Source organism: Pogonomyrmex barbatus, unplaced genomic scaffold, assembly GCF_055798465.1.
Source record: "Pogonomyrmex barbatus isolate J1 unplaced genomic scaffold, ASM5579846v1 scaffold2, whole genome shotgun sequence".
Classification (NCBI taxonomy): Eukaryota; Metazoa; Arthropoda; class Insecta; order Hymenoptera; family Formicidae; genus Pogonomyrmex; species Pogonomyrmex barbatus.
Genome location: NW_028297116.1, coordinates 21,135,941 through 21,163,655, shown reverse-complemented (window position 1 = coordinate 21,163,655; position 27,715 = coordinate 21,135,941). Strand labels below are relative to the sequence as shown.

The 27,715-nt window shown below is 43.9% G+C and overlaps 1 protein-coding gene across 4 annotated transcripts in view; it reads right to left on the bottom strand.

Annotated features, from left to right (window-relative positions):
- Window positions 1–27,715, bottom strand: part of LOC105430267 (discoidin domain-containing receptor 2) — a 99,698-nt gene that overhangs the window by 14,492 nt on the left and 57,491 nt on the right. For 3 of the 4 annotated variants that reach the window (XM_089077655.1, XM_011643755.3, XM_089077656.1), the window contains exons 2-5: window positions 19,788–19,915; window positions 10,786–10,891; window positions 7,264–7,495; window positions 2,004–2,462 (exon numbers count right to left, since the gene is read on the bottom strand). In XM_089077655.1, the coding sequence (XP_088933781.1) occupies window positions 2,004–2,462; window positions 7,264–7,495; window positions 10,786–10,891; window positions 19,788–19,896 (906 nt within the window). In that variant the 5' untranslated portion in view covers window positions 19,897–19,915. The remainder of the gene's footprint in view (window positions 1–2,003; window positions 2,463–7,263; window positions 7,496–10,785; window positions 10,892–19,787; window positions 19,916–27,715) is intronic. The other variant, XM_089077657.1, reaches the window with a different exon arrangement.

The following is a 27,715-nucleotide window of genomic DNA, read 5'->3' as shown; positions in this document are numbered from 1 at the left end:
GCGAAGTCATGGAGAGAAAGACGGGGAGGATGGAATGGTGGATAGTGGCTGGCGATGCTTTGAAGCGCTGTCTTTCGGGAGACGTGTCCTATCCGCGCGAGCGCGCGCTTGTTAATAGGAGAGGTCGTTTAGGGGTAGCTCCTGCCACTCCGCAGCCCCATTCGCCGAACTGCCGACTTGCCAGACTGTCGGTATTGTATTTGAATACGTGGCGTATCTGCTCTCTCGGTCGTTGCTTACTGCCATTGTACGTGCGAGATAGAAAGAGAGACGAACAGATAGAGAAAGAGAGAAGCCGGGAGGAAGGGAGAGAAAGAGCATCAAATTCTGTTCTCTTCTCGATATCCATCTCTGTCTTTCTCGAATCTTCATCTCTATCTTCCGTCTCTATCTCGCGAACCCTCCTCCGTTAGTCTCTCTCTCACGAATCGCCATAGCTGTAGCCTCAGCCTTGACTGCTTCTCGTCGCCAATCTGCTCTATGGTTCTCCAGCTCGCTCGATCGCGGGTGCACAATCGGACTTGAGCCGGGTAATGAGGCGCTCTATTCAAATAAATCTTGATACCGGTGGAGAGTATTTCGCGGCCTATTATATAGGGATTCCCGTGCGGAATGACGCAAAATTTTCGTGGTTAACCAGCGCGCGTATTACATTTTGTAACTCTTTCATTATGTAGCAAGAATTACGCAAACTATTAATAACGTACGTATTAACTATTTTAATCTATATAAATTTTCATGACAACAAGCTAATGTAATTTGATTCGGCAATTTTTTGATTTGAGTATAATAATATATATACATATATCGTCAGATTTATTGATGCTATTTGTTATGTTTGCTGACATTCCTAAAAATTTTCAATAATTGTACCAAAAACTTTACTTCATTTATTATATTTATAGGGAATTATAAATTACTGCTCTCTGTTTCCGTATTATCTAACATTCAATCAATTTCAATATTTCACGTCGATTAAAATGTATGAAGCAAAAGTTAAAATAAATTCCGTTAAAATTCACAAATTATTTTCAATTAGTTCATTTAGTTTTTGTCAGAATAATTCAGTAATTTTTCTTGAAATTACGCTTCGCTATCTCGAGCATCTAAGTGCCGAATTATTTTATTAAAATACATCTCGCTGCCGTTAGCCGAGTGTTCAGCGAGCCATTATGTAAACACTCAGGCGTAAAGAGACCGTGGGGGCGAAAAATTGTTACGGAAAAACTGACGTTCCCGGCAAAGCCACGGCCACCGCGCCGCCGCTTGAAGCGAAACGCGGATCCAACAAGCCGCGAGTCGTTTCCTTTTTCTCTTTCCGTCCGTTTCAGCCGAACCCAGGGGCTAACCGTTGTTGCGCCTCGTTACCCATCCTACGTCCGACCTTGACTCCAACGTGAAAACTGGATTTCATGCCGTATACCGTCTCCTCAACCCCATGGATTCCTTCTTTTTTTTTTTTTTATTCTCTGGGTGTGGATTAAAGGCTGGCGGAGGATCTTCGCGCACATTTTGCCACGACTGTCCATCTTTTCTTTTTACGCCTTTTTCTCCGTCCTTCACCAGCCATACTACTTTAGCCAGCAACCATTTCATTCTCACCAGCAAGTCAGTGCCGCGGGGCATTCCAATTTTCTCTCTATACCCGTACGCATATCCGTTTATAGTTTTTCTCATTTATTATATCGTCCAAATACGGTCTCGTCATGGTTATCTCTTTAGTCTCGAAGCTTACGGCGAGATATAATAGATGAACATACGTAGCTAATGGCAGTAGCGGACACGAATCTCAAAATTGATCATTAATCATAAATCAGCCTGAAGCGTATCTTTTTGGTACCTTAAGTGGTTAAAAAATATATAAATGAGATAGTAATAAAAAAAAAAGAATATTTTTGCGAAGAAAATACAAACGATGATTCAATTTACGTACGATTCTATGTTATAATTTAAAAAATTTTCTTCTATACAATAAAATGTGAAATGCTAAAAGTGAATCTTACCTGCACGTCCTTGGTGAATTGGTTGCTGCAGAAGATGTGAACAGCCGAGAATTCTCTGACGTGGTCGAATTCAAATTTGATCTCGAGCGGATGTCCGGACCTCGTGTCGTTCTTCCAGCCAACCCATCCCTGACTTCTGTCATAGTTGTCAAAGGCATTCATCTTAAGGTAGTCCGGTCCGGTCTTGCCGTCCGTCAGTTGTCCCAAGCCACGAAGAAGTTGTCCGTCCCAATAACCATCGTAAGTCGCGTCGAAGAATTCCCAATTGTTGCGCTTGTCACCTTGGGGCATCGAGTACGAGACGATGCCGTCGTTCCAAGGGCAGCCGTAGAGCTCGACGCGCATGCAAACGGTGCGACGATGGTAGCTGTAGGGTAGGAAACGAATTTTGCTCGCCCATATTGGTGGCTCCAGTTCGTGCTTTGACTCCAGGTAGGTATTTCTGTTGCCCTGAATAACCTGAACAAACGGAATGTAGGAAATTGGCATCAGAATCGTCGGACGTGATTTTTCAAGAGAAGTTTCCCATTCAATCTAAATTTTTGACATTTTAAAAATACACGGAATACATAGTAATGAGCGTACGATTACTGACAGATGCATCGTTAGATGTGATATATATATATATAAATAATACTATTTTTACGCGCGTTATGTTAATTTATCGGTGAACAAACACGGATATAAGATTTTGCAATCTCAACCCCCATGTATGAGATAAATCATCGTTCGTGTAAAATCTCGACTCTTGCCTCATTTACGGACATTTTCAGACGGCGAGATAGCGAAATTTTTCACCAATGCGCAATATAAATTGCGCCACGCCGCACCGTAGCATTTCTACTACAGCGTGATTTCAGGCCTGACGCGCGCTCTCGCATAGAACAAGGCGCGTTCTATTCGATCGACCGCGAGCGACCGTCGAAACGTATATATCGCCGGGGAGGATCGAGAATTTCTCGGACGGCGTCGTCGAGGGAAGAGGCCCTTCGGAACAAAGGACCTCTTATTTTCCACTTATGAGCTCGCCAGCGCCTCTCGACTCGCTCACACGAGATTCTCACGTATGGTCGGTTACGTGACCGTATAACTATCATCGTCGCGATCCCGACAGGTGCAAACACTCCTTTATTTCCTATTTCTATCCTTTCCATGCCTATCTCTTCTTCCCCGTTATGCTTATGCTTATGCTCGTCGGACATTAACTGATGTTCACTGCATCACGGTTCTATTGTACGTCATGATTTTAATCAATTTCCTATGCTTAATCGATTCTGCACATAACACACGCATTATGAACGCGATTGAATTTAATTACGGGCATTTCTCTCGCAATAAAAAATGAATAAATATCTATAGAAACTTTTTGAAGTAATTTTAATTATATGCTCTCAAACAAAATAAACGCCACAGTTAAGTAGAATCCGGATAGTATCGTTAAATATTCAAGAGATATAATTTCTAATTTCAAATTCAGGTAAATCTTTTCTTCTCCACATTGTCACGATAACTGATTACAGATGTATTTTTAATATCTGTTCAATGTTATTTTATAATGTTATTTAACTCGATCCGATTTCGAACATTTTCCTTTTGGAAAAGATGAGAATTAGCACGTTATTCAGTTAATCATGTATTTCTTATTTCGCGGAAATATTTCCACCCCTGTGTCTTTTCGGCTTTTCTGTTCACTAGAAGTGAACTCACGATCACACGATGGGAAACGCGTTTAAAGATGATTCTCGTGACCGCGCGAACCGGCACGTTCCGCGCCGGGTGGCGCGGTAATTGGGACCGGTAGCTGACACCGTTTTATTTGCGCCGCGACACGGTACCTGATGTTTAGCACATTGAAACGGACAGTACCAAGGCGTCGGATGAGCAAATACAATGAACCGACACGTGAGAAATTTTCTGCTAGGCGACGGAACCGCATAGTGGGCGTTTCCGGAGGTTGACAGTTACGTGTATAGCTTCGCCGAGTGTACGTAATAGCATCCTGTTTTCTTTTCCCGATGATTGTATCTAGAATTATTTTCGCACGTCGGAAAGCGAGAGGAGATTAAGCGTTTGAATATATCGCGAAATTTAATATCTAATTTACATGGAATATTAAATATTGAAAAAGTCATGTAGAAACAATGTGGTTTTAAAATATACGGATATGGAGGATACGTTTTCTTTAAATCGCTTTGCACATATAACGTACATTACGATCCTGTAATTTTTTTCCAAAGAATTCTCATCGAAATATTTCGACTCGACTGTTGAAAGTACGCCGGATATTTCGAACCGTCATTTATACCGCGCGTGCTTACTTTATACTCACGGCGCGATGCGATGCGACCAGCTGCACTATCGCAATTTTTTACGAAGATGACTCACAATTCGGCGGCCGGTTTCGCGTGCGGTACTCGCTGGTTCCCGACGTGGCGGCGAATCTCAATTTCCGAAAGACTCGAGCGGCACCGAGCGACGAGACCAAATTACGACGGCATTTACGAGCCGTTGAGACCGTGCGTCAGGAAAAATAAGTATTCTTGATATTTATCTTTGCGCCCACGCGCGGTTGTGGACTGACCCAAGCAGCGCCGGTCTGCTTTGTCGTGAAAGACTTTTCTCAAGTATCGCCGTGCCGCGGCGCCGAGACAAACGATCGTCTCTCAAATTATTCCTTGCCGCGGTTTCTCGTCACTTTTCATGGTAGGCGAATTCCAACAAGCGACTCCACGAGTTGTGCGAGGGCGTGGCGGAAACCAACGCCCATCTTATGTTAATGTTTTGTGTGCTGTTTTTGGATCGGTCGCGGTAAGCTGCTACCGTTGGTAGCTGAACGTCTTAGAGGCGGTGTTGATGGCTACGTGTCATCGTGGAAGATCACGGGGGATAAGGCATCTTACGGCTTAATTTAAATGGAATTTCGATGATGACGCGAGACGATTATGCGGATTTATTTATGATATATGTTACTGTGCGCGCTTTTTGTGATGGCATTAATGTGTCAATGCTCCGCATATTTATTAATATGTGTATATAATATGCTCGGTTGGATATCGATGAATATCAAGACAGTTATGTGTATTATCTATTCTGTTATCAGGTATTAAGAAGAATTATCTTCTCTGAGGAAGCTAATTTTAGTAATCATTGCGTTCAAAATCATGGTCTATAAAATATAGATGATGACAGTCCTGTGGTTTCTATCAGCGACATCGTCTGCATGGGATCGGGTTATTAAGAAAGATTATGCGTTGGATAAGCCGAGTGTCGTTGTGTAATTAAACGAGAGACAGCGCGGAGCTCACAGCGGGAGGAAGAGACACAAATTTCTGCAGGTTTATCCCTACCGCCGATGTTTTCTGGGTGGGCCTTTCCGTTCCAACAGGTACCTTACATCGCGCTACGAGAAATTATATGAGATATGCAAATGTTACAAGATGAAAGACATTTCTCAGATATATTTCATTCATTTACTCTTTATTAAAAGACCGTGTTAAAAGTTATTGCGAAATAATGATTACATATCAAATAAAAAAAAAAAATTATAATTTTAAGACGCTATAAAATTTTAGATTTTTCACTTTAGAAATTGAAGAAATTGAAAAAATAAAATACAATAAATTAGCTGAAGTTTACATTAAATACTTCCTTACGTTCCTCAAAATGCAAAAAAATAAATTATATCATTATTTCTTACAATTTATTTAAAATTTTTATAATATAGATGCTATGTTTGCAGTTTTAAATTTTTCGAACAGATATATGAATTTTACGATATCAATATCAAAGATAGATCTTAGTAATAATAGTGCATTATCGGGAAGCCAAAATAATTTATTATTTGATAAGCACAATCACGGTAATTGTCTGGTACCAGGTGGTACCTTAAAATACATTCGCCTTAAAGTGCATACGTTTATTCTGAGGATTACGTAGATGGAAATGTTAGAAATGTACGTGCCCGCCGTATTAAGGAAAATACACGTAATATGTATATAGGAAAAGCAAGTCGCTTCGCGGTTGCATGCAAATATGGTTCGGGCTCCGCGCTCCTACGGATTCGACCTTCCTCAGATACGGCCGCTACCAAAGGATTCGCATATTCAGACAGGTATGCCTATGTAGGTGAGCTGGAATCGTCTGACCCGCCTGCACGCTACGACCTTCTCATTTTATTGATCCTCCCTTCTATACAAATAAGCTCGTAGTGCCACCGTGTCTGCCAACTCCCAAGGAAAGTTACTCCGACACGACTGGACGCTCGCTCGTCTTTCCTTTCGTCGGTTTCGGAAATCGATGACATTCCTTGGCTCGTGAGTTGTTCGTTCGCGCAAGCCAAAATGCGAACAGGCACGTGTCGCGCGTGGACATGACCGATTTTACCGAGATGCACAAGGTGGATCCATTTCCTTGATTTTGACGCGAGCTGTGCCAGTTAATTTAGTAAATTACAGCAAGGATTTATGGATTACTCAACCGTATGTCAGGAGCAATCTTCTCGCTTTCATGAATCGCCGAAACTTGCCGGCTGCAACTGCCGCAAATTTATTTTCGCTAAATGGGAGGGAGAGGGGAGGGTGGAATCGCCGGTAGCGAGGTGATTATTGCGGATGACGCTAATTAAAGACTTAGCTTCATGGTAACCAGTATATCTGAGTAAATTACATCACGTACTGCACGCCCGGGCTCTCCAATGCGGCATATTACATCGGAGATTTACGTCTTGTTAACGTCACGCTTTAGTTACTGCCCGTGGTCGCACCGCAGACACTCGCGGACACAACTACAAATCATTCTCAATAATCTGCGCGCGCTCGGCTTTATGCGTATTACCCGCGACTAAATTTAACCGCGTGATTTCGTCCGTCGTACGTAACCTACGTCTCGAGGGGTGGATCCGCCGCAATTGCTGTGCTGTGATCAAATCGTTCGGCGAAACGTCTTTCTACAGCGCTGTCGACTCGCACGATTAAATCGATCGTGATAAATCGCGCGGCCTGGATAGCGGAATTATGTATAATGAATTCCGCGGTCTTGTCAGTGCATGTCTGATGAATATTCGTACGTTTCAATTTATTACTTTACAATCTATAGATACACTGCGCCATTCTGTGCCGGACTATTTCGAGGCATCCCTGACCTCTTTTATTCCGGACTTCCATCGTTCTCGATAAGTGATCGCATCCGTTTGCCCGAGTGTCCGCCGATTATTATTCGCACGAGGCTATAGATCAAAGAATAATAAGGTAACGAGGCTCACCTCTTCGCCACGTTGGTTTCTATAGCGGACCCATTTTCCCAGTTTCGGCCTCCAGTATTCCAGCATGTACGCCTCCGAATATTCGACACCCTGACCATTACCGAAGCGGCCTTGAGTGCAAGTCGCTGTGATCGTGTGCACCGTGTGAAGATCGATTTCCAGCCACTCGCGAGGCTCCGCCGTGATCTGCAGCTTTGGACACCAGGCACCTCCGTGGCTCTCCTGCTTCAGCCTGGAAGAATAAATATTTGCTCTGGGATTACGGACCTTTATTTTCCCTCTCTCGCTTTCTTATCGCGCTACGATCGCCGAGGGGAAAAGAGAACTTCTCGGGGGAATCCCTCGTGAAAAGGAAAATAGTCGCCAAGACGCGCGATCCGAACTTTCTCGTTTCGCGTGATGCTTTTATGCGGATTCATACATTTTTATCCGCATGTAAATTCAGAGAGGTTTATCATATTTCGATTCGCGATATACTCTTCGTTCACAGACTTCATACGACAGTCTAAAGAACATGGCACTTAAAAATTACAAACCTTTCTGCATACGCAATATGCGAAGAATGTAGCGCGCGACCTCGTAATATCGAAGTCTCTTTGAAGTGCTCGGTAGGATTTGGAGCGCGCGAAGAATTCGCGTCCACGTTGGTCGATAAGAAAATTATCTGTTATCGCGGTCGTACAACGACGGATGAGTATCGAAAGCGGACGGAAACGCGGCATCGTTACTCAGAGGAAATCGTATAAATACGTGATCGGCCGCGCGTCTGACGGATAACCGTCAGCCCGCCAACGCGATACGGGGTGAAATTATAATTTATCGATCGGACCGAGTCCCGGATGACATGAATTAAAGATGAGCTGGCACCGTCGCGAGAATGACGACGAAGCCACTTCGGGCCGGCTAATAATTGTATTCGCATATACCTTTCGCGGGCTCGTCTACGGCATTAAAAAGCTGTCCCTGCCGTCTGCGATACGGCCGTGAAATAAACGCACTGCCGCTGCGCGACGTGCGCTGTGGATGATTCCACGGCTCGTAAACTAAGCAGACAGGAATGAATCTGTTTCGAATTCTTTCTGTCGTCGTAAATTACTACCCTGCCATCCCTGATATGATAATCCACGAAGCGGCGTTATCCTATAGGCATTTATTAATAAGGAATTTTTACCGAGTACACGCACCGTGACGTGAATTTTGTTACCATGAGCGCGTTTATTAACCATGAAAAGTTTATGAAAGCATTTTCTCCGGAATTCTCCAAGATCTCCGGGATCTCTCGCCTGCAACGCGAGGGTAACTCCTTGTACGGAACGAGACGGGTTCGGCGAAGAAAAATTTCAAGGAGGGGAAAAAAAAGGAGAGACGGGACCCCGCGGGAAGAAGCTGGTGGCGATGCCAAATGAATCCGCCGGCGGAACTCGTGTACGCGCGTCGAGCAAAAATGTTCTCGCGCAATAAAGAGGTGAGCTACCGTCCTCTCTGAAGTGTCAGAACTTTAAGTGTGTCTTTGACGTGGAAGGCAGTAAAAGCGGCGGACCAGGATTTGCCGTGTGTCTGTCTAAGGTCGCTTCCCGAAGTGGTTTGGCAACGCAGAAAGGAGAACACAGCGGAGCAATGTGAGAGGAAAGAGGAAGAGAGAAAAAGAGAGGGAAAGAGCGAAACGCATGGAGCGGGAGAAAAGAAAACACAAGACGCGCGAATGTGGAAACGGGAGAGGGAGTGCGGGGGAGAGAGAGAGAGAGAGAGAGAGAGAGAGAGAGAGAGAGAGAGAGAGAGAGAGAGAGAGAGAGAAGGAATAATATTCCACCACTGCCAAAGATCATAACTCATAGCCCATTAAGAGACCTCGAACTGCCTGGCTGCCACTTTGATACAGTCCGGGGCATCAAAGACATTCCGCGCTCACGGCACTCCTGGTCCGCGATAAATCTCAGAACGGACGATTACGCCGACTTGAACTGCGAGCTGCCACGTCGGCGGAATCGGAGCGCGTCCTTAGACGGAGGGACCGATTATCGAGAGGAATGGTTTGTCGAACTGAAGGAACGCGCGTCGTACCGAGGTTGGATTTGCGAACCGTCTGAAAGGAAATGATCCGTTGCTAGGGTGAATAAGAGGCGTCGCTGGCATATTGTTGAACGATCGAGAGGATTTCTCTGCGAGGATAATACTTTTCGATTCGTGCGCGTTACGTAATATAAGAGACAATTTTTTTCAATTCGTGATATGTCTACAAATTGGAGAACTGTATGTTTTTGTGATTTCTCGAATCTAAGTCTTAAGGGTAACTTCTGTTCCGCTTACAGCATGTATCGGTGTATGCTACTACTGTATACCAGATAAGAGTATTTTAGGGTAAGCGGATAAGTAAGCAGGGTATTCACCGGGAAGCCCATAGTATCACGAAACCTCGAAAATGCCGTCAAAGAAGTTCCCGTCGACAATGCGGTCTGAAGCGATATCGATGCCGTTGGAGCAAAGAAGGGGCTCTCGCGTGACGTTGTCGATTGCGAAATTGACTTCCATGTATTTCTATTTTATCTATCGACTGATTACCTACGCCTCGATACGCCGTGATTAATTTCATGCATTAATTTGTTTTATATTCACGCTCCGATGATTGATTAATAGTGACGAGAGTTGATTACATCCCGCGGAATATTGAAAATTCACGCACGACTCGGTTAATGCAGCAGAATTTCAATTACGGGCAAAAGGGCACTGGTGGAGCGACTAATGTCTTGCGAGTGCGAGTTTATTAGCGCGGTAGGTGGTCCTGATGATTCCTTGTGTTTGGACATTCGTCCCTCGCCGTGCGCCCTCCTCCTCCGTCCATCCACCTCGTCGCGCGTTTGTCTCGCTGGAATGGTAATTAGCTGACACGCATAATCAAAGGAATATGCGACGGGCACGTTAACGACGTCTAAGAGCTTCGAAACGGCCGATACAAATGGCTCCGCATGCGGGACGCTGCGCATCATTAATCCTCATTGCAGGCTGAGAGCCGAAATAGACGTTGCGGTTTAGTAGGGCGTGATTAATATACGGCGTGATCGGCCGACCGGTCGATCGTCAACTATCTCGAGGACAGACAGGATGACGGACGTGTCGCCCGCGTGGCCTGTCGAATTGCTCGTAGATGATCTATCACGTTCCACGAAGACGACGTCTCCGTCTCTTCGACCGCTCGTCATTTCCGCCGCGATCGCGCGCCGAACATCTTAAATAGGCCCATAATCAAGAGCCAGATACGAGAACCAGAGACAGATCGAGAACTTCCCGGATAGGCTTTCAGTTCAACGGACAGCGCTTGACGAGATATGAAACCGGTGTGAATGGTCAGGCTGATTCGCATATCGTTGCATTATGCCGTCGATGTCGATCTCGCGATGCCGAATGAGCGCACGCCGCTGCGTTTTTCACGGTCTGTAGCGGAGCTAATATGATCAAATTTCCGGATTTGTATTGCGTTGGATTTGTGTGTGATGCGCTGCGTAAACGAATCAGTAATTCACTCACCGTGCGCGATGCGGCCCGACGTTTCCGCTATCGAAGCTGGAGCTCGCACTGATGTCCGCGTCAGGAATCGCGCCCGATTCCATCCCCAGGGGTGCGATGCATTGTGCTGCAAATAAAGGAAATTGCTTCAATTATACGTTTGTCTCGAGTGAAAACAAATGAATGATGTAAACCTCGAGTATAAAGCCTATTTTATACGATATGTTAACATCAACACCATACGCATATGTACTTATACGAGATGTCACAGAAAACTTCAATAGCCTAGTAATGCGATACTCTCGGTTGAATTTGCTGATGGATAATTTAAAGAGACGTTATTTGTATATTATAATCTATATATAATTTTTCAACAGTAATATATTATTCAGAACAAAATTAAAATCTTATTTTAAAAAAAAGTCTTGAATGCAGAATAAGATCTAAAAAAAAATATCGCGTAGATTCATGTAATAAAATTGATACATTGTTTGTCTCGCATCAACGATACGCTTTTTTCAGTTTGAACTTTTCGCCGTCATTAAAAGTTGTTTTAAACAAGCCACGTTCTCTCGAGAGTCATGCTGCGTCGTTTGCGCCGTTATTTTTGGCGAACTGGAGTTTATCAGGCTTTCATTATGCGCCTGAGCGTCGCGGGGCTACTTTTTCCGAGGCCAACGCGCGTAAACCGTGCACGTTAGTCGAAAACGATGAAAAAGGCATTCCGGGCACCGCTCCGGAGTGCCGTATTTATCGCAGCCGGATCTCGCGTTCGCGATAATTACGGTGCTTAACACGATACCGAGAACGGATTTTCATTTGGAATCGAAGAAAGATAAGTGCCGAGGATGACTCGAAATTACATATCCGCGCTGGCCTCCCGACGATCAAAGCGGTAGTCGCGAACGGCCGCTGTACTTTGAGAAGAGGTCAAAAGCAGATCTGTTGGCGTAGCTTAAGATCGCACCAGAATTCCCAGGAAACGAGCGAGTGATATACAGCTCTTTAACAAGAAATCACGGCAAGGCGGAGCGGCACTTTGGTAAACTCGATAAATCCGCGTAGAAAATTCAACTTCGAATGGCCCTAACGACAGCTGTTTCCTGAGCCATCGTCGGAACCGTCAACGATTATCGAGCTCGTTTATTCGTCCAACAATCTTAAATCCACAAACTTTTCTTCCGACCGCTTTCTTCATCGTCGCGAATGTCTGGCACCGAAAAGATATCTGGCGTAAATAAGAGGGCTGTAAACATTTCCTACTTCCTGCAAACATTGCCGAAGATTTTAAAGAATGAGATAAAAATTATTTGATAAAATATTCATTCGCTTTGATTAAATCCAAATAATGATCTTTAATTATTTGAGCAATATTGAGTAATATTGAACAATAGAGCAGACAGTTTATGAATAATTTTTGAATATTCAATTTAGCGAATCTATAAATTATGAAGCAATATTAATTTCAATATATTTATAGAATAAAAAGCATCAATTATAATAAAATTAAATTATTGGACTTGTTGGATCATGTTGGTATCAAAGTTTTAGATAATTAAAAATTTTACATGAGATATAAGAATTGAAAAATATTTTCAAGATATCCCTGTTCGTTCCTATTGCGTTTTGCTTTCGATCACTTCGAGAAAACAATTCAAGAAAACAATTACGCAGTGGAATTTCTTCATGATCATCGCCGGATTAAGTTGGCTAAAAATACTCGAGCCGAGGGCTTCGAGCTTCATTGAAGGGGCAAAAAAACGCATTCAGACAAATAAGTTTCGTAATCAGTGCTACTCGGTGCGCGATCTGGAGGCTCCGGGAGATCGATCGTCCTCGCGTCGCGCTCCTTCCGGTACGTGTCCCGATGTGGCAAGATCCAGTAACGAGAGGCCTAGACTCCGAAGTCGCCTCCGAGTAGTTGGGGGTAGGCAGGCAAGTTCGATTCTCGTATTTATAGACATCCTGGAAAAGAGTGCAGGAACGGGAGAAGAAGAAGAAGAAGAAGTAAGTTATGCGACGTTTGGCCCGCCCCAGCCACTCATTCGGCGACCATAATTCTCGGGGAGTGACAGCTCCGAACGGAAGGGTGTGTGCCGTCCTCCATCCGCGAGAAGAGGGAAATTGAATGCCTTCGCAACCCCTCCTCAGCGTCCCAACGTCGCTCTCTCGTCTTCTCGCCCGCTCTCGTCTTCTCGCTCTCCTGCTTTAACCGCGTCACTGTCAAACTGATAACCGCTTCTTTCCAGAGACGGCTCCTCCGCGAAACCCGAGACAACCACGAAACGGTCGACGAACAAGCCGCGCCCGGAGAAGAACGCAATACGTTCGAGACGACATAAGAGAGATTGTAATAGAAAAATCGTAATAAATTTCGAGAGAAATTCTCCCGCCGTGTATTCAGCACCCCTCACTTTTGTATTTGTTGTTACTTGATAGTCTGAGAATAACCGCGAAACGTATCGTTTTTCTCCGCCTCTATTTCGTATGTTTCTCTTATACATATCTAATATACATATCTACGTGCACGTCGAGTTGATAAACGATTTTCCGCGAATCTTGAAATAGTAATTGAAATGGTAATTGAAATGTCTTGGCGTTGAATCAGACTTCCACGCTCGAGTTACAAGTTGAGGCGACGATGAAGGTTACGCGATTTGTTGGAGATCTACGAATTGCGCAATATCGTAAATCTCCTCCTTTACAAGAACGGATCTCCTTCTCCGCCATCGTTTGTCCTCTCCCGCAAAGCATTCACGTCGCACTCGAGTAGCGAACCACTCCTTCTTCAGACAACTGAGAATGGTTCTGAATTAACCTTTAACACAGCGCAAGTCACGTCTTTATCTACTGGGAGAGGCTGACTTTAATAATTTAATATATGCTCCGTGTAACTCGGAACTATGTAAATGGCTATGTAGAAATCTCAGATTTCCCTAGAACTTTTCAAAAAATAAAGTATGTAATTTACTGGAGGAAGACCAAAGTCTCGTTATAGATTTACACGCATCACGTCTCGTATAATCTTGTTCCTACATACTGGATGAAGTCAAAGATATCGCCTTTGGTGGACGAGCGCGGTGAGTAATTAGCGCACCTTTTATATTTTAACGGTAAAGCAAATTGCACAGAAGACTAACGAATCTCCTAGCAAATTAGGAAAGAAAAATAGAGGAAGTGCGGTGGCGGGTAGACACCAACAACGGGCTTTTCTATCTCGGTGAATTTAATAATTCGCATCACCCTTCCTTTGTTAATTCCGGGATTATTATTAATGACGGCGCATGAGAGTCGTGGTCGGCTTTCGGTACGCTTACTCGCACTTCTCTCCTCGGGCGCGAATGTAAATTAATTACGCACCGGGACTTTCACGAAAAACATATTAAACTTCCCCATCTCATTGCAGCACGATATTAGCGCATAAATCATGACTCGCACCTAATCCTTGGGCTAACTCAATCTTTGCTTTCTTTTTTTCACGTCAAAACGTCCCGACTAATTATAACATACGAGCTGCCTTTTGTAATCATACATATCTTTAAATATTGTGAAGAGCCAGAAGAAATTTCTGTTATATCGTGCAACATCGAATCTTGAGACATTAAATATTTTTCTTGCAAAGTCAACGAAATTGTACGCTGTCATGAAAATACAAGTTCCACTTCAAGTCGCTTAAGATGGACGTATTCATTACATATCATTATATTTTCAGGTATAGCTTTACCACAACGTGACACAAATACCGAGATTTAATCCAGATTAAATTCTAGGCAAGATGTAACTTGGAAACTATCTGGTCGTTTGTGTGTTAGTGATAATCAGCTTCTCAGCGTGGCTTACTGCGACGAGACTAGGTTCGTTATGTTTGCTCAACGGAATTAGCAGGTGGACACCTGCCGCAAGGTTCCCCTCCCTATCCCCCTTTCGACTGTAATGCCGCGCCCGTTTTCCGGGCATCGGTGAAATTAGAATGAATGTTTGTAAGAGCGTCGACCCCGAAAGAAGCTCGTGCTTGCCCCCTACGTAACTATGGGCGCGCTGCACCCTTTCGTAGGGCCGTGAAAGCCGAGGCGCGATTTCCTCGGGTATTGTCAGACTTGGGGAGCCATTTTCGCCTCTTTCAGAGAAAACAAACATTCGTTCTAGGTGGAAGGTAACTCGCGTCGACGAAAACGCGCATGCCCGTCCTTCTGGCGCCGCGACGGCTGGCAGAACGGAAGTACTACTTTTATACCGGCCCTTTCGTCCCTCCTACTTCTCCAAGGTCCTACTTCTCTCTCGCTCTTTTCATGCTAACCATCATTTCTGTACCGTCCTTCTCTACCGTTCCACCCTCGGAACCCCCTAGGCGTGGACTGGAAATCACCGTCTCGAGTTGCGTGCGTTACTCAGACCCCGAGGGTCGAAAGTGCAACCCCTTTGTGGGATTCGTGCCTTCGTGGCCTGGATTTATCAAAACTAACTAGTTTTATTTTCTAACTCGTCTGATGTTAATAAGAACGAGAAAAGATGCTTATATTGTACATTGTTTCGTGAAAATATTGATTCTAATTACTTTCTATTTTTACAAAATTCAAAATCGTGAAATCATGGAAAACTTATCCAGCTTTATTATTCATAATCGTAATTTAATTCTTTTATTTTTAGATAAAAAATTCAGAAAATATAATTTTATAATATCGCATTTTATAGACATTATACCATATAATTTTCACGGAGTTTGAGAATTTTTAATGCAGAAAATTTCAAGTATGTCAGTTAAGGAGATAAATCTTCTTCCTCATTGTCTATAATGTCTAATTCTTTCCAGCTGATGTCGGTGCGTGAAGGGTTTTAGGGCACGAACCCTTCGTGCTCGTGCAGTCGAGCACGCGGTGTTTGCTTTTGTGGGTTCGCCTTATGAAAATACAGATCCGCGCGGCGGATTGACGTACGCCCTTCGAACCCGAAAGTCAGGGATTATTACACTCGACGTCGCAGCCGACGTCTGACAGTGACGTCCTTTCAGCGCGTCAAGCGCGAGACGTCTCTCCGATTCTCCCCGGATTCATCCTCTTACTCGATACATTCCGCGATGCCGCCGGGACGCCGTCGATCGCGATGAGATACGAAAGGGCACCACGGCGCGACGGAGAATCGACGACGATCGCTCTCGCTCGTGTACATATATATTTCCGAGACGAAGATCTCGTTGCTTGGAGGATATATCGCCGAAAAATAGTGATCCGCGAACGAGGGAACGCGGGAAGCCGAGGATTATCTCGCTCTCCCGAGCTGACGCTCTTTCAACGTGTCAATCTCGCTTGATTCTCCTGATCTATCCTCATTCGCCGATATATCCAAAGCCTGCGCCTTTGGTGAGACGTGGGGTTAAGTCGATTGCACTCGAGGCGATTTATTCAGAGTCGTTATAGGGGCGAAGAGATCTGAAGTTCGTGTATACGCGGACGAGCGTAAACTGCCTGGTTCTGGCGCGTGATCAAGCCGAACGAGGAGATCGGAGTCAGCGCGGGGGTAAGAAACAGATGTCAGAATACCAGCTTGGGAATGTTTACGTCGCGGGGATTTTATATCCGAGAGACATACGACGTACACGTGCAGAAAGTGTCGGCGGTGCCTTTGTCGTACGAATAATCGCGCCTTTCAAACAAGCCCCGCAGAAGCTGTCAGCCAGTATTAACGGCTGCACTGAGCGTACAAAGGAGTGACAAGTTGTAATGATAACCGGGGTATGTTTTGATAAGTGTATCTGCAAGGAGAGAATACGATCGTGAGAATATCTTTATGCATTTGCATAGATGGTTATGCAAATAATCCGCTAATCCGCGCGGCAGAGTGCATTATCGTCTCAATTACAGTGTTTTTCGCATATAGTATATATATATGTGTATATATTTATTTATTTGAATATGTATTTAAATATATATATATATATATATATATATATACATATATATACATATAAAAATATATATGTATATATTTTATATATATATATATTTTTCGATTCAAAATTATAACATACTATGCAAATTATCCTATGCATTATATACTACTTATTCGTTATTTTTTAAAAAAGTATGTAATAATATATGAAAACAAACAAGCTTCCGTTTTGTATTACATATAATTTGAAATTCTATGCTTTGTACCGCATGGGTTGGCGATAGAGCGTTAGGACGAGGGGCAATAACGCGTTAATTGCCGCATTGTTATGTTAATACGCTGAAGACTTCAGCAATAATTTCGTCACCATCACGCTAGGGCCTAATGGATCCGTAGATAATTGGAAAGGAGGGCTGAGGACCGAGAGGGTAACAGAGGGATGACAATGTCATAACGCGGGAGAACTCTGTCGCGTGACGGTTCTCCTCCCTGAACACACTTCTACACCGTCTGTTTTCGATATATCCTCGACGCGACAAACGCACACGAGACGCGTTGTATCGTTATTATATAGTATATATAATAACGTGCTCATTTCATTACGTGTACGTGTATTAATTTACAACTATTAAAATTAATGCATTCGCGTAATCAATATGTTCGCAATTTAGTAGGCTGAGTCACACCGTGGCGTATCCGTTACACTATGTTTCACCACTAGCCGTGTGTCATTGTAGTGTTGCTGTTAACAATGGGTCTCGGTACGGAATGCAAAAAAGGCGATCGTTCGCCACATGTGTCACTCGCGTTAAATCTCGCTACGTCAGATACATCCCTCCCGGATGATGCATCTGTACAATTGCCTATCCTATCACTCCGACTCTCTCCGGCGCACCCGTCCACTCGTGCACCACGCACACCCTCGCGGCACACCGTCCCGTAATTACGGCAACACCGACGCGTTAATACACGCGCAAACGGCCGCCTCTTGTCTAGGCACGCGTCTATACGTACACGTCGTTTACCAACCGCCCTCGGTTTTGGTGTACACAAAATCGAACGCGCCCTCGCGTATACGCACGCACGCACGCACGCACGCACGCAAGCACGCATATACGTACACAGGCGGGGACAGGCAGGCACCTAGAGGATGTGCAATACGCGCGAGCACCGCAATCCGACCGGCGTGCAACATGTTTATGTATCGCCGGCAACATTAACATTGCAATTTATGCGCGCTTCAACTGCTCGGCGAACCCCTTTCAGCTCTCCCCGATCGGCCACAGCTGACCGGCTCGCTTAACACAACCGCGAATTTACCGACGCGGTTCAATGTACAAGTTCAGTCATCGCGGGGAAGGAAGAGGAGGGAAGGGGGTGGGAGAGGAGACGCAATCTCCTCGGTCTCCTTCCAACTTTCATATGGGGCTATTTATATTTCGACGCTGTTCGCCCTCGATGCTCCTCTTATGCAGAGCACGCCGGATCCACCTACGCTCATATGGATCTTTCGATGACCGGTATTCGAAGCGCGGTTCTATTGGATTCCGAGTATGATCAAGCGATTTCGAAATGAATTCCGTGTCCCGCTTCTTTAAATGCGAATGAAAAAGCGGAAATAAAAAGATGATGAACTTTGACATTTTCATCGATTGAGAATTATTAATTGATATTTAGATTATGCCATCGAATTAGCGCAAACCGTAGGTTTTTCTTCATACAAGAATGTTGTTTTAATCGCCGCTGTTCTATTTGTTATTTCAAAGTATTATGTTGAGCTGCTTTGATAACCAGATAGAATTTAATTAGCGAAGTTTGCGCTATATACTTGTTTTCTCCGGGATTACACCGGCAAGCTCAAGTATAAGTATAAGCAGGATCAAAGGTAGCCCAAGTATCGGCTTTGAGGTCAAATAGTATGCCGCATAGGTTCCAAAAGTTAGAAGGTAACATCAACTTTCCTGATTTAGTATGTTTCCGTAACGGCTGTTGTACGGATATATTTAGCGTTAAAGTATAAGCCGATTATCCTACACTTCCAGACTTTACAGTTTTTCATTGTTAAAGTTGTCAAGGACTCATCAAGTGTGTAACTCTTGTTCGATATCCATTACATAGAGAATTTTTCGCATGAGTTTCGCATGTTGAAATCGCTGTCAAGGTAGTGTAGTTTTATGCTCGTGTAACGTGAAACTTACATATTGAAAATTTTGCACTTGCCACAACTCAATGTAACTCGAATGTACTCGTTCGTCCGGGGAAAAGGATGATACACGTTGCAACGCAACCGAATCGGGAGACCATCACGATCCATCTTTCGGTCCTGCTCGAGAAATTCTTCGGGTGCGAAATACGTCCCGTATACGTAAGTTTCGAGCTCGATTTCACGAACGAGTACCTAAAAGCCTTTCCCGCAGCTGACTTCGGAACTCTTGGCGGATACTTTGCAAGTTTCTCGCCCTGTTTACCTGACACGAGGGTGGCTCGGGCCGCTGGAGTCAATGGGATGGAAACCAAGCCGAGTAGAAACCGAGCCCGAGGTTTAATGTAAGGCAAAGGGCAAAGGGTACGAGGGAGGGCACCGAGATGCCTTTCTGTTTTTATCGAGTGAAATCACGGGTTAGAGAAGCATTTACTTTGGGGTAAAATTATAGCCTCCGATGTAAACACCTATTTCAATCATGATCTCGCCACGACTCCTGATTTTGTGCAAAAAGAGAATCAAGTCTATTATGGTGAGGTAAATAACACGATGTATCACGCGCTAGTGATATATGTGTTTCTACCTATCGCTAATCTATTAGCTTGATTTTTTTATTTAATATTTAAGATACGTCACTTTTTAATAATATATTTCTATTACCCTTTCGTAAATTTATGTCTTTTGTGAAATATTATTTTATATACGCGAATAAGAGAAACTTGATTGGATTAATATCTCGTATGAGATTTTTTTATAGAAAGTAATCAACATGGGAATTAAGATATACCTTCAGGCAATTTATGCACATAATAAAATAGTACCGGGTAATTGATTTGACTCGATCGTCGTTATTTACGTTAATGTGGGGAGATATATATATTCGGATTCGATTCGAAATGTTATTGAATTGGACCGGATTAATATATCTACTCACATATGTCTATGGAACGTCCGCCGCAGAAGCAGAGGATCAGCAGGTAAAAGATGAGGCACGTCTGCAGGTAGTCCATGGTAGCGTCGATGGTCCGCGGGCCCGTGGTCATCGAACTCTCATAACCGCTTCTGCAAAAATAAAGTTCCAAAAAAATCATGCACAACCAACGTCTCGTGGGCCTGACGTTACGCAGAACAGAGTGATTCTCGAAAAGGCGTCTTGCCAGGAGATTGGTGCGGGAAAGGGTTGGAAAGAGACAAAGGTGCGGGGGAGGGGGTCGAAAGGGGGACACGACATGGACGCAGAAAAAGAGTCTGGAAACGGCCGTTTCGGCCTTCCCCGTGCTTTTCGCCGGGGTGAAATGGCGCGGTTCTCGTACCGGACAGATATACGACCGGTACAGGAGCCACGGACAAAGAGCTACATTCACGCCAGCAGCCATTACGCGTCATTATCGAGATTAGGATCGGCCGTTCGGTATGGGAGAAGAAGACGGAAAGAGAGAGACCCGGTGAAGATGCTGCGAGCTGGAGAAAGAATTACGGAGAGCGCCGTGGGGCTCTTTGGCTGGTTCTCCTCTTGTATGCGAGGGGGCGAGAGCTTATATGTATGTACTGGTTAGTCGTGGGATACCAGGGGGTTCCGCGGGGAGGAGAACGCGAGACCGTACTTTATTCACGATGGTGCCGTCGTGGCGCGTAGGAAAAGAAAAGCGAGGGGGACTATACGAGAGACCTCACTTTTTGGCTAATTAACGAAGGGGGGGGAGGTGATGGGGTTCCACCGACTACCGCCGACCGTTCCCCGATGCTTATCTATTGAGCTTAGAGCCATTCTGCAACTCATTATTTCACGACAAAAATATTCGTGGCGATAAACGCGGCGACTAGCATCTTATATCGCGTTACGATCGTGATACATGAATTCATGGATTTCAGGAATTTATTCTCAATTTTCGCACAAATCACTCTCGTAGGTGGTAAATGTATCTCTTTCAAAAGATCTGATTTCACATTAATGAGTCCTGAGACAAGGTCCAACTATTAATGAGTTTCATATAAAAAAAAAAAAAAAGAAACGAGATAAAGCAGAATTTATTTAAACGCTATTTCTCTTCAAGTCACTTCCGGAACACAGTTCGATAATTTCGTAATCTTTTCCGATTCAAGTGACATAAGACTCAGAGACTATCGATACGTACACAAGTGGCTGAATCGGATTATTCAACCGGTAATTAAGACGCTATTCAACCTGCGGTTGCGTATGCTGGTACCCGTGTCAAGCATAGCACAATCACAATGCGCGCGATCGATTAGTCGACATAGTAATTAAGGTCACAGAGTGCAGTCAACCTTTAACCGTCCCGCTCGCACGGCCAATTGTGTCCGAGACACGGCATTCGTTTCTTGGTCGATGATTAGATCAATCGTGACGTACAATTAATCATTATGCCCGTGGATAATCTCGTCGCAAATACACGCGCGCTCTAATGCGGCATTCATGCCTCGCCATCACGAGATATGTTCCCCGCAGCGACCGCGTGTTGCCTCGCACAGCGTTTCAAAAGTCTTTTCTTGCATTACGTATGCTAAATGTAATCTATTAAAGATAAAAATTATATGGAAAATATACCGTTCGTGCATTTCGCCTAAGCTGATTATATTATCGATCCGCGTGTGCTTCGCACGACTTTCCTCGCGGGAGAATGTCGAGCTTCTTATGCCTCGCGGGCGCAGTTTAAATACAAAGAGTTAATCATTTCCTCGTAATTACGGAGACTTGATTATGTTCGCGTTTCTGAATTGATATGCACTTTTGCCGGAGGGCGAAGCATCATGCATTTATTAATATGCTCCCACTTATCTCAGTCCGTTTGTTTTTTGGGTAATCATCATTTCGAGGAGAAGAAGCGAGGCAGCGTTTCACATCGAGCGAACAGTAGGCTTTTTTTTTACGTCCCCTTTCTCGAATTAAATCCTCTTTCAGCTGTTTTTTGGTCAATTATTTATGCCAACGCAAACATTCGACACCGGCGCCGGCGCAACGGCCGAGTAAACCACGCGAGTCTCCCCGCCTAGAGAGAACGATGAGAGAAATCATGTGAATTTAGTGCCCCGTTTGTTCCAACTTTCTACAATACGTACACTGCCATCTTTCATTCGCTCCAACTGCCACACAGACGCATTCGGCCACTCGGTTCCACTGTGTGCCGCTGCATAAGGTGCCCTTGTGCGCACTTCGAATGCTCGATTTGCATGGCATTCGTCTCTTCATTTTTGCCGAGTGCATCGTGCGTTCGTCGCGTTGAGCTCGCGAGCCAGGTGCATCGGTGCTTAAGTGGAATTAACGTGAATGATGGGGCCCAGATAAAGCTACATCCGCCTGTACGGCTCACGGGCGTATTTTACGAGTGAATACACATGAATTTGTTCAGCGAATCAGCGAATCAATCATGCCGCTTCGATTACGCTCATGTACATGTACAAAGCGTAAGCTTATAACAACGGCTTTTTCTAATCTCGATATTCTATAATAACCCGTATTTATGTGTTCGCGATTCTGCTAAGAAACCCGGCTAAAACCAGTTTTCGAGATACGGCTCAATAGATAAATCTTAAAAATCAAGCTGACATTCACGACGTTGCGTTTGTAATTTAAGTAAGGGACTTGTATACTTCTACTCATATTATTTTTGATTCAAATATATTATATTATTTTTCAATTATTCATTATTATTATTACGGTTATTATTATTTCTTTCTTGACAAGAACTATCAAGAGCTCTGTTAAATTTTATTATGTTATTTTCAATAAATAAATAGCGATATTACATAAATCTTATTTTATTCAAGTTTTGTTAAAAAAAAAAGGAAAAATGAGAAAGATGAGAAAGTTTTTATTTTGCAAAAATTTAATTGTGGATTTACATTTCTTGTTTTCATTCCATTTCAAAAAATTCTCTTTCGTATTGTTGCGTTTGCAGCTGTTTTATGTTTTATTGTAATCATTTATAAAAACTAAGAGCGAGCTGTAGCAACATCTCGCTCGTTTTTATTAGAACATTGTTTTTTTACTCGCTTGTATGTAATTTATAGCTCGTACTTATTTGCATTAATAAAAAGTGCACGTATACTTTAACTAATATTTGAAAGGCTGCCTGCATGTTTCGCGTTACTCAGCCAGATAATTATTTTGCTTGATATTTAAACTTGAATTAAAAGCTGGAAGAAGTATTCCCATTTGGGAGCATTCCTATAGCACGTTTTAGAGTCGGCTTGGCTTCGTTCCCAACGTGTCATTCCGAAGGTGGTGTGAATGGGAGAATGGGAGAATGGAAGAAGGAAGGAAAGTGCTGCTGCACAGGTCGCAGCTACGTGTACGAATACACTTTAATCTCCACACTTACAACATTTCCGGATCGTTAAACGCCGTTCGTCGACGCCGTTCTCTTGAGTTCGGACGAAAAATTCGCATCCAAGCTCGACCCCGCCGCTCGCGAACGGCTTTAGCTGTGGTGGAAAACGCGTCATTTTCTCGTCGGAAAGTTTTCGTCGACGCGACGCAGAGGAAAAAAGAAACTTGGGAAACTAGTAGGTAAGAATTCTGCATACACATGTATAAGGAATTTCTTCTTGTAAGATGGCAGGAGAGATAGAAGATCTTTGAAAGATATACTTAATTCACTAAAAACATTCACTAAAATGAAGAAAAATATGTGAATGTGTGTGTGTGTGTGTGTGTGTGTGTGTGTGTGTGTGTGTGTGTGTGTGTGTGTGTGTGTGTGTGTGTGTGTGTCGGTTTATAAAATTTGACAAGGCTCATGTCAATTGTCAAATGTTTTGTCTAGAAATATAATTTCAACAAATATTTCACAGATTCAGAAACGTACATTCACGAATTTCCAGACGATAAAATTGCCTTTTGCAGAAATTCCTACGGCCAGGCGAGAAATTTGTGTTCAAAGTGCCTTTCCCGTCTTTCGCAAGGAAACTCGCAATTCTTGGCTGACGAGATTTACGATGGGCGTAGGAGAGGCAAGCATGGTACTCTTTTGAGCGCTGTTTCCATCGTTTGGGCGCATAAATTTGCGCGCGAATTCGTGGAAAGCACTGCATACACGAACACGCGACGGTCTCGAGAGCTCGTGCAGGCAAATTAAAACTCGGCGAAGTCGTCCTCGCGTAATTGCTGGGGCGCGCCGCGACTTATTTTTGTAGACTCTCTCCTAAGGACGCAGCCGTCGACACGAGGAAAATCGCGAGACCGTGTTTTACACCATCCCTTTAAATTAAAGAAAAAAATATTTGAAATATATTTAGTTCATCATTTTTTTCAAATTTTATACGATTCTATAAGTATCATGGTATTAAATTATAATCTTTTTCATTAAAAATTGAATGCAGCTAAAATTAAAATTGTATCAAAAGTTCTGATAAGTATCAGTACTTTTAAATTAAATTAACTTCTATATTATTATCTATTTATATTTGGCTTTCAGTACGACTTTATCACTTGGAGGAATTAGTATCTTTCTGGATTTATCAAGAAATCTATCCTTTGATGAACTTTAATATGCCGTGATAAGCCGTACAACCGATACGCTATTTTATTACCTAAATCTTATTAATTCACAAAGTTACGGTAATAAGTCTCGGTTCTTTGACACTCCAATATTTTCCGCTCGAAGAACAGAAGTTAATGGTGATCCGTATCTCCTTCCGTTCGCGTATATTTCCGTCTGGAATTCGCACGACAACTTCCATGAAATCGTTCGGTCACCCGGCAGTCTTCAAAGAGCTTTGATCGACTCGCGGACGATTATTCGCTCATAAACAGACATCATCAAGCATCGCAGCCTTCGAAGCGGCGCGTTTCTAACGCGAGAGAAAGAAAAGACCCGCAAGCCCGGCTAATTACGAGAATCCCTCTGGCTACCGTGTGCTGTTGGTGCTGTGGCTGCTGCTTCTGCTACTGATGTTTATCTTCGCGAGCGATGGGAACCCAAGATGGCAGAGCATCTCCCATTTATTCAGCGCAAGAACCGGTACGCTTCTCCGGTAGGACGAGAAAACGACTTGCGGCTGCTGGCCGAGCCTGCCTCGGGATATCTGCATCTTGTTCCACCGCCTTTCTTGGGCTTCGAACCCCAATGCATCCGTAGATTAAAGCCGGTTCCGTATTAATTTCGTGCAACCTCGTACGCTCCAGGTACGCACTTTGTCTTCCGATTGGTATACACGCGCACACTGGACGAATCGCACCGACGATGAGCGCGAGCGGATGCCTTCGATGACTAATGCAATGGATTTTAACGACATCCATTCGTTATCCTTTCGGTTATGTCTAAGATAGTTGAAAGACTGTCCAATTTATGCTAATCATTATTAGTTAAAATATCATCAGAAACAGATGTACAATACACACCTTGTTTTTGTTTTATGAAGAAACATCTAAAACTAAAATTAAAAAAAGTCGCTTTGTCGAAACATTATTTTTAATAAGAGATGCATATAAAAGAAATTCAAGAAAAAAGAGGATTAAGAATAACATTTTAAAACCAGCAACGTTTCGAGAAAAATATTATTATTTAAAAGAGAGAGAGCGGAGTAAGTTAATTGTTTTTACGAAAGATATCATTTTAAGATTATTATTGTTAAGATTTTATTATTGATACTACCTACAGAAAAAATATACAATAGATTTCACTTTTCTTAGAAGCAAGTATTTATTTGGTACGTTTCGCATCTTCAAAAATAGCGAAGTTATTATGCATGAGCGCTTCTTTTAAGATATATTATTCTATCTAAATGTAGGATCCGCATCACTGAGATATATATTTCACGTGGCATTAAGCGTTTGAAATTTATACCCCAATATTTCATTCCGCCACAAGCCCAACCGGTATCAAGCAGTACATGTTCTACCCTAACGCGAATTAGAAAAGAAAATTTACGAATCATAAACATCCATCGACGATGCTTAATTCTCACTTTTGTCTTTCGCCTTCACGAGGACTATAATTAAAAATTCTATAATTACATCGATATCTTTGAAAGCGATACTTTATTGCCGCGAGAAATATTGTTGTTTGTTGCGTGCAGCGGCACAATTTTCGGAGATATGATGTAAAAGAAAAAGAGAATTCCAAAATAACAAAAGCCTACGGAGGTGCAACGGTGCGCGTAAACTTGTCCAAACTGACAGTGGCCTCGTAAAAATCCATTATTCCAATCTTCGAATCTTGTTCCCTGTCAGGGAAGTATTCCGACGGGATCGAGACCGGTCAAAAACGCCCGTGGCGTTCCTCTCGTTAGGTCCGCGCTACCTCAACGGGGGGTGCCGTTCATAACTCAGCCAAAATATTCGCCTACATTCTGCGCGTGGCGCACGGGGTTAGGAACGCGCGCGTATACCTCGTCATAAGGCCAACTTTATCCGCGCCGTGCATATATGCACGTACACACATACACACACACACGCGCGCGCGCACGCACGCATACAGATATTCTTCCGTATGCATAGAGTTAGCAACCACGCATACGTAGTGACATACAATGCACGCGACTAAGGTTGACCCTGGGAAGGAGTTTGAAGCGCGAAAGGTGGCGGCGCAAGGAGGATTGGGCGGCGGCGGCCCTCTGGAAGAGGGTCCTCCGGGGTAGCGGCGGTCGGTGTGTAGCAGGGCCATGAATTATGCAGTTCGCCGCGGGCTAGGGCCTCGTACGCCGGTAAGAGGGAGGAAGACGAAAGAGGACTGCCGTACGGCGAATCAACTGGCGAGAAACTGGGAGAGAGACGACGGTATATACCCACACGGTCCAGAGCCACTTTACTCTCCTCATCCTCCCTCGCGTCGCGTTCCGCCTCCCTCCTCCTCGACGTCTCCACCTGTGCCTCCACCTGAGCCTCTCCGCCACTACCATCCACCTTCCACCTTCACCGACGCCGCCTCCTTCACGCTCGCGCGCTACGCCGACACTTCGCTCCAGCCGATTGAAATTTTCATACCGGCACGTCTACCGTCCCAGTTTATGCTTCGAACAAGTGAAATGCACTGCCACCGTCGTGGAACCGGGCTCCCGCCATGCCATTCTCTACCTTCTCCCGCCATTGCCACGCCGCACGAATAGCAGGAAGACCTCCGCGTCGTTTCTCTTCCTTCACCCGCGTCAGAACTCTCCGATTTTTTTCTCCATCTCATGAAGGAAAAGGCTCGAGAGGAAGGAGAGGCTCGATCCCTCACACGGTGGGGAAGATTACCGACGAGATAGAGCGAACGTCGATATATATCCTCGAGAGCACTTACACTTTCTACCTTTCTACCTGCCTGGATTTTCTACTTTCCACCGTTGTGTACACTATACGTTTGATACGACAAGGATTCACAATTGCTTTGCGAGGCGTAAGGGATTATCAATTCCATGTTCTTTTTTCGCGATACCGAGAAAAAGCGCTGCTCGATGTTTGTTTGACACGCACCCGACGAATGAATAATCGAATCGTTAAATATTTCAACCTGACTCCCCATGGTAACAGGCGAGAACCACCCCCGCGCGCAGCCAAGGTCGACTGAAATTTTCATGTCAGCCTGTCTGCCGTCTGAGTTAACGATCGAGAGAGAAAGAAAGACGTTGTGTATCGTTACTTTAATTTTTATCTCTTCCTTCGTTCCACTTATAAAACATTTACCTTTCCCTCCATCGAACTGTCGGAGGTGTATTCTTTTTTTCTCTTGCCTCTTGCTACCTTTGTGTTAATGTAACACAGGCGAATATGAGAGTCATATTAATATCCTTGAAGACTTTCGCTTTGTATTTTATTACTGTAGATTTCACCGCTAGCTTCTCTGTAAGTGTAATGGTGCACCAATGCCGACGCGATTGAAGGACGATAATGATTCAGTTCACAGACTTGGCCCGTTCTAGACG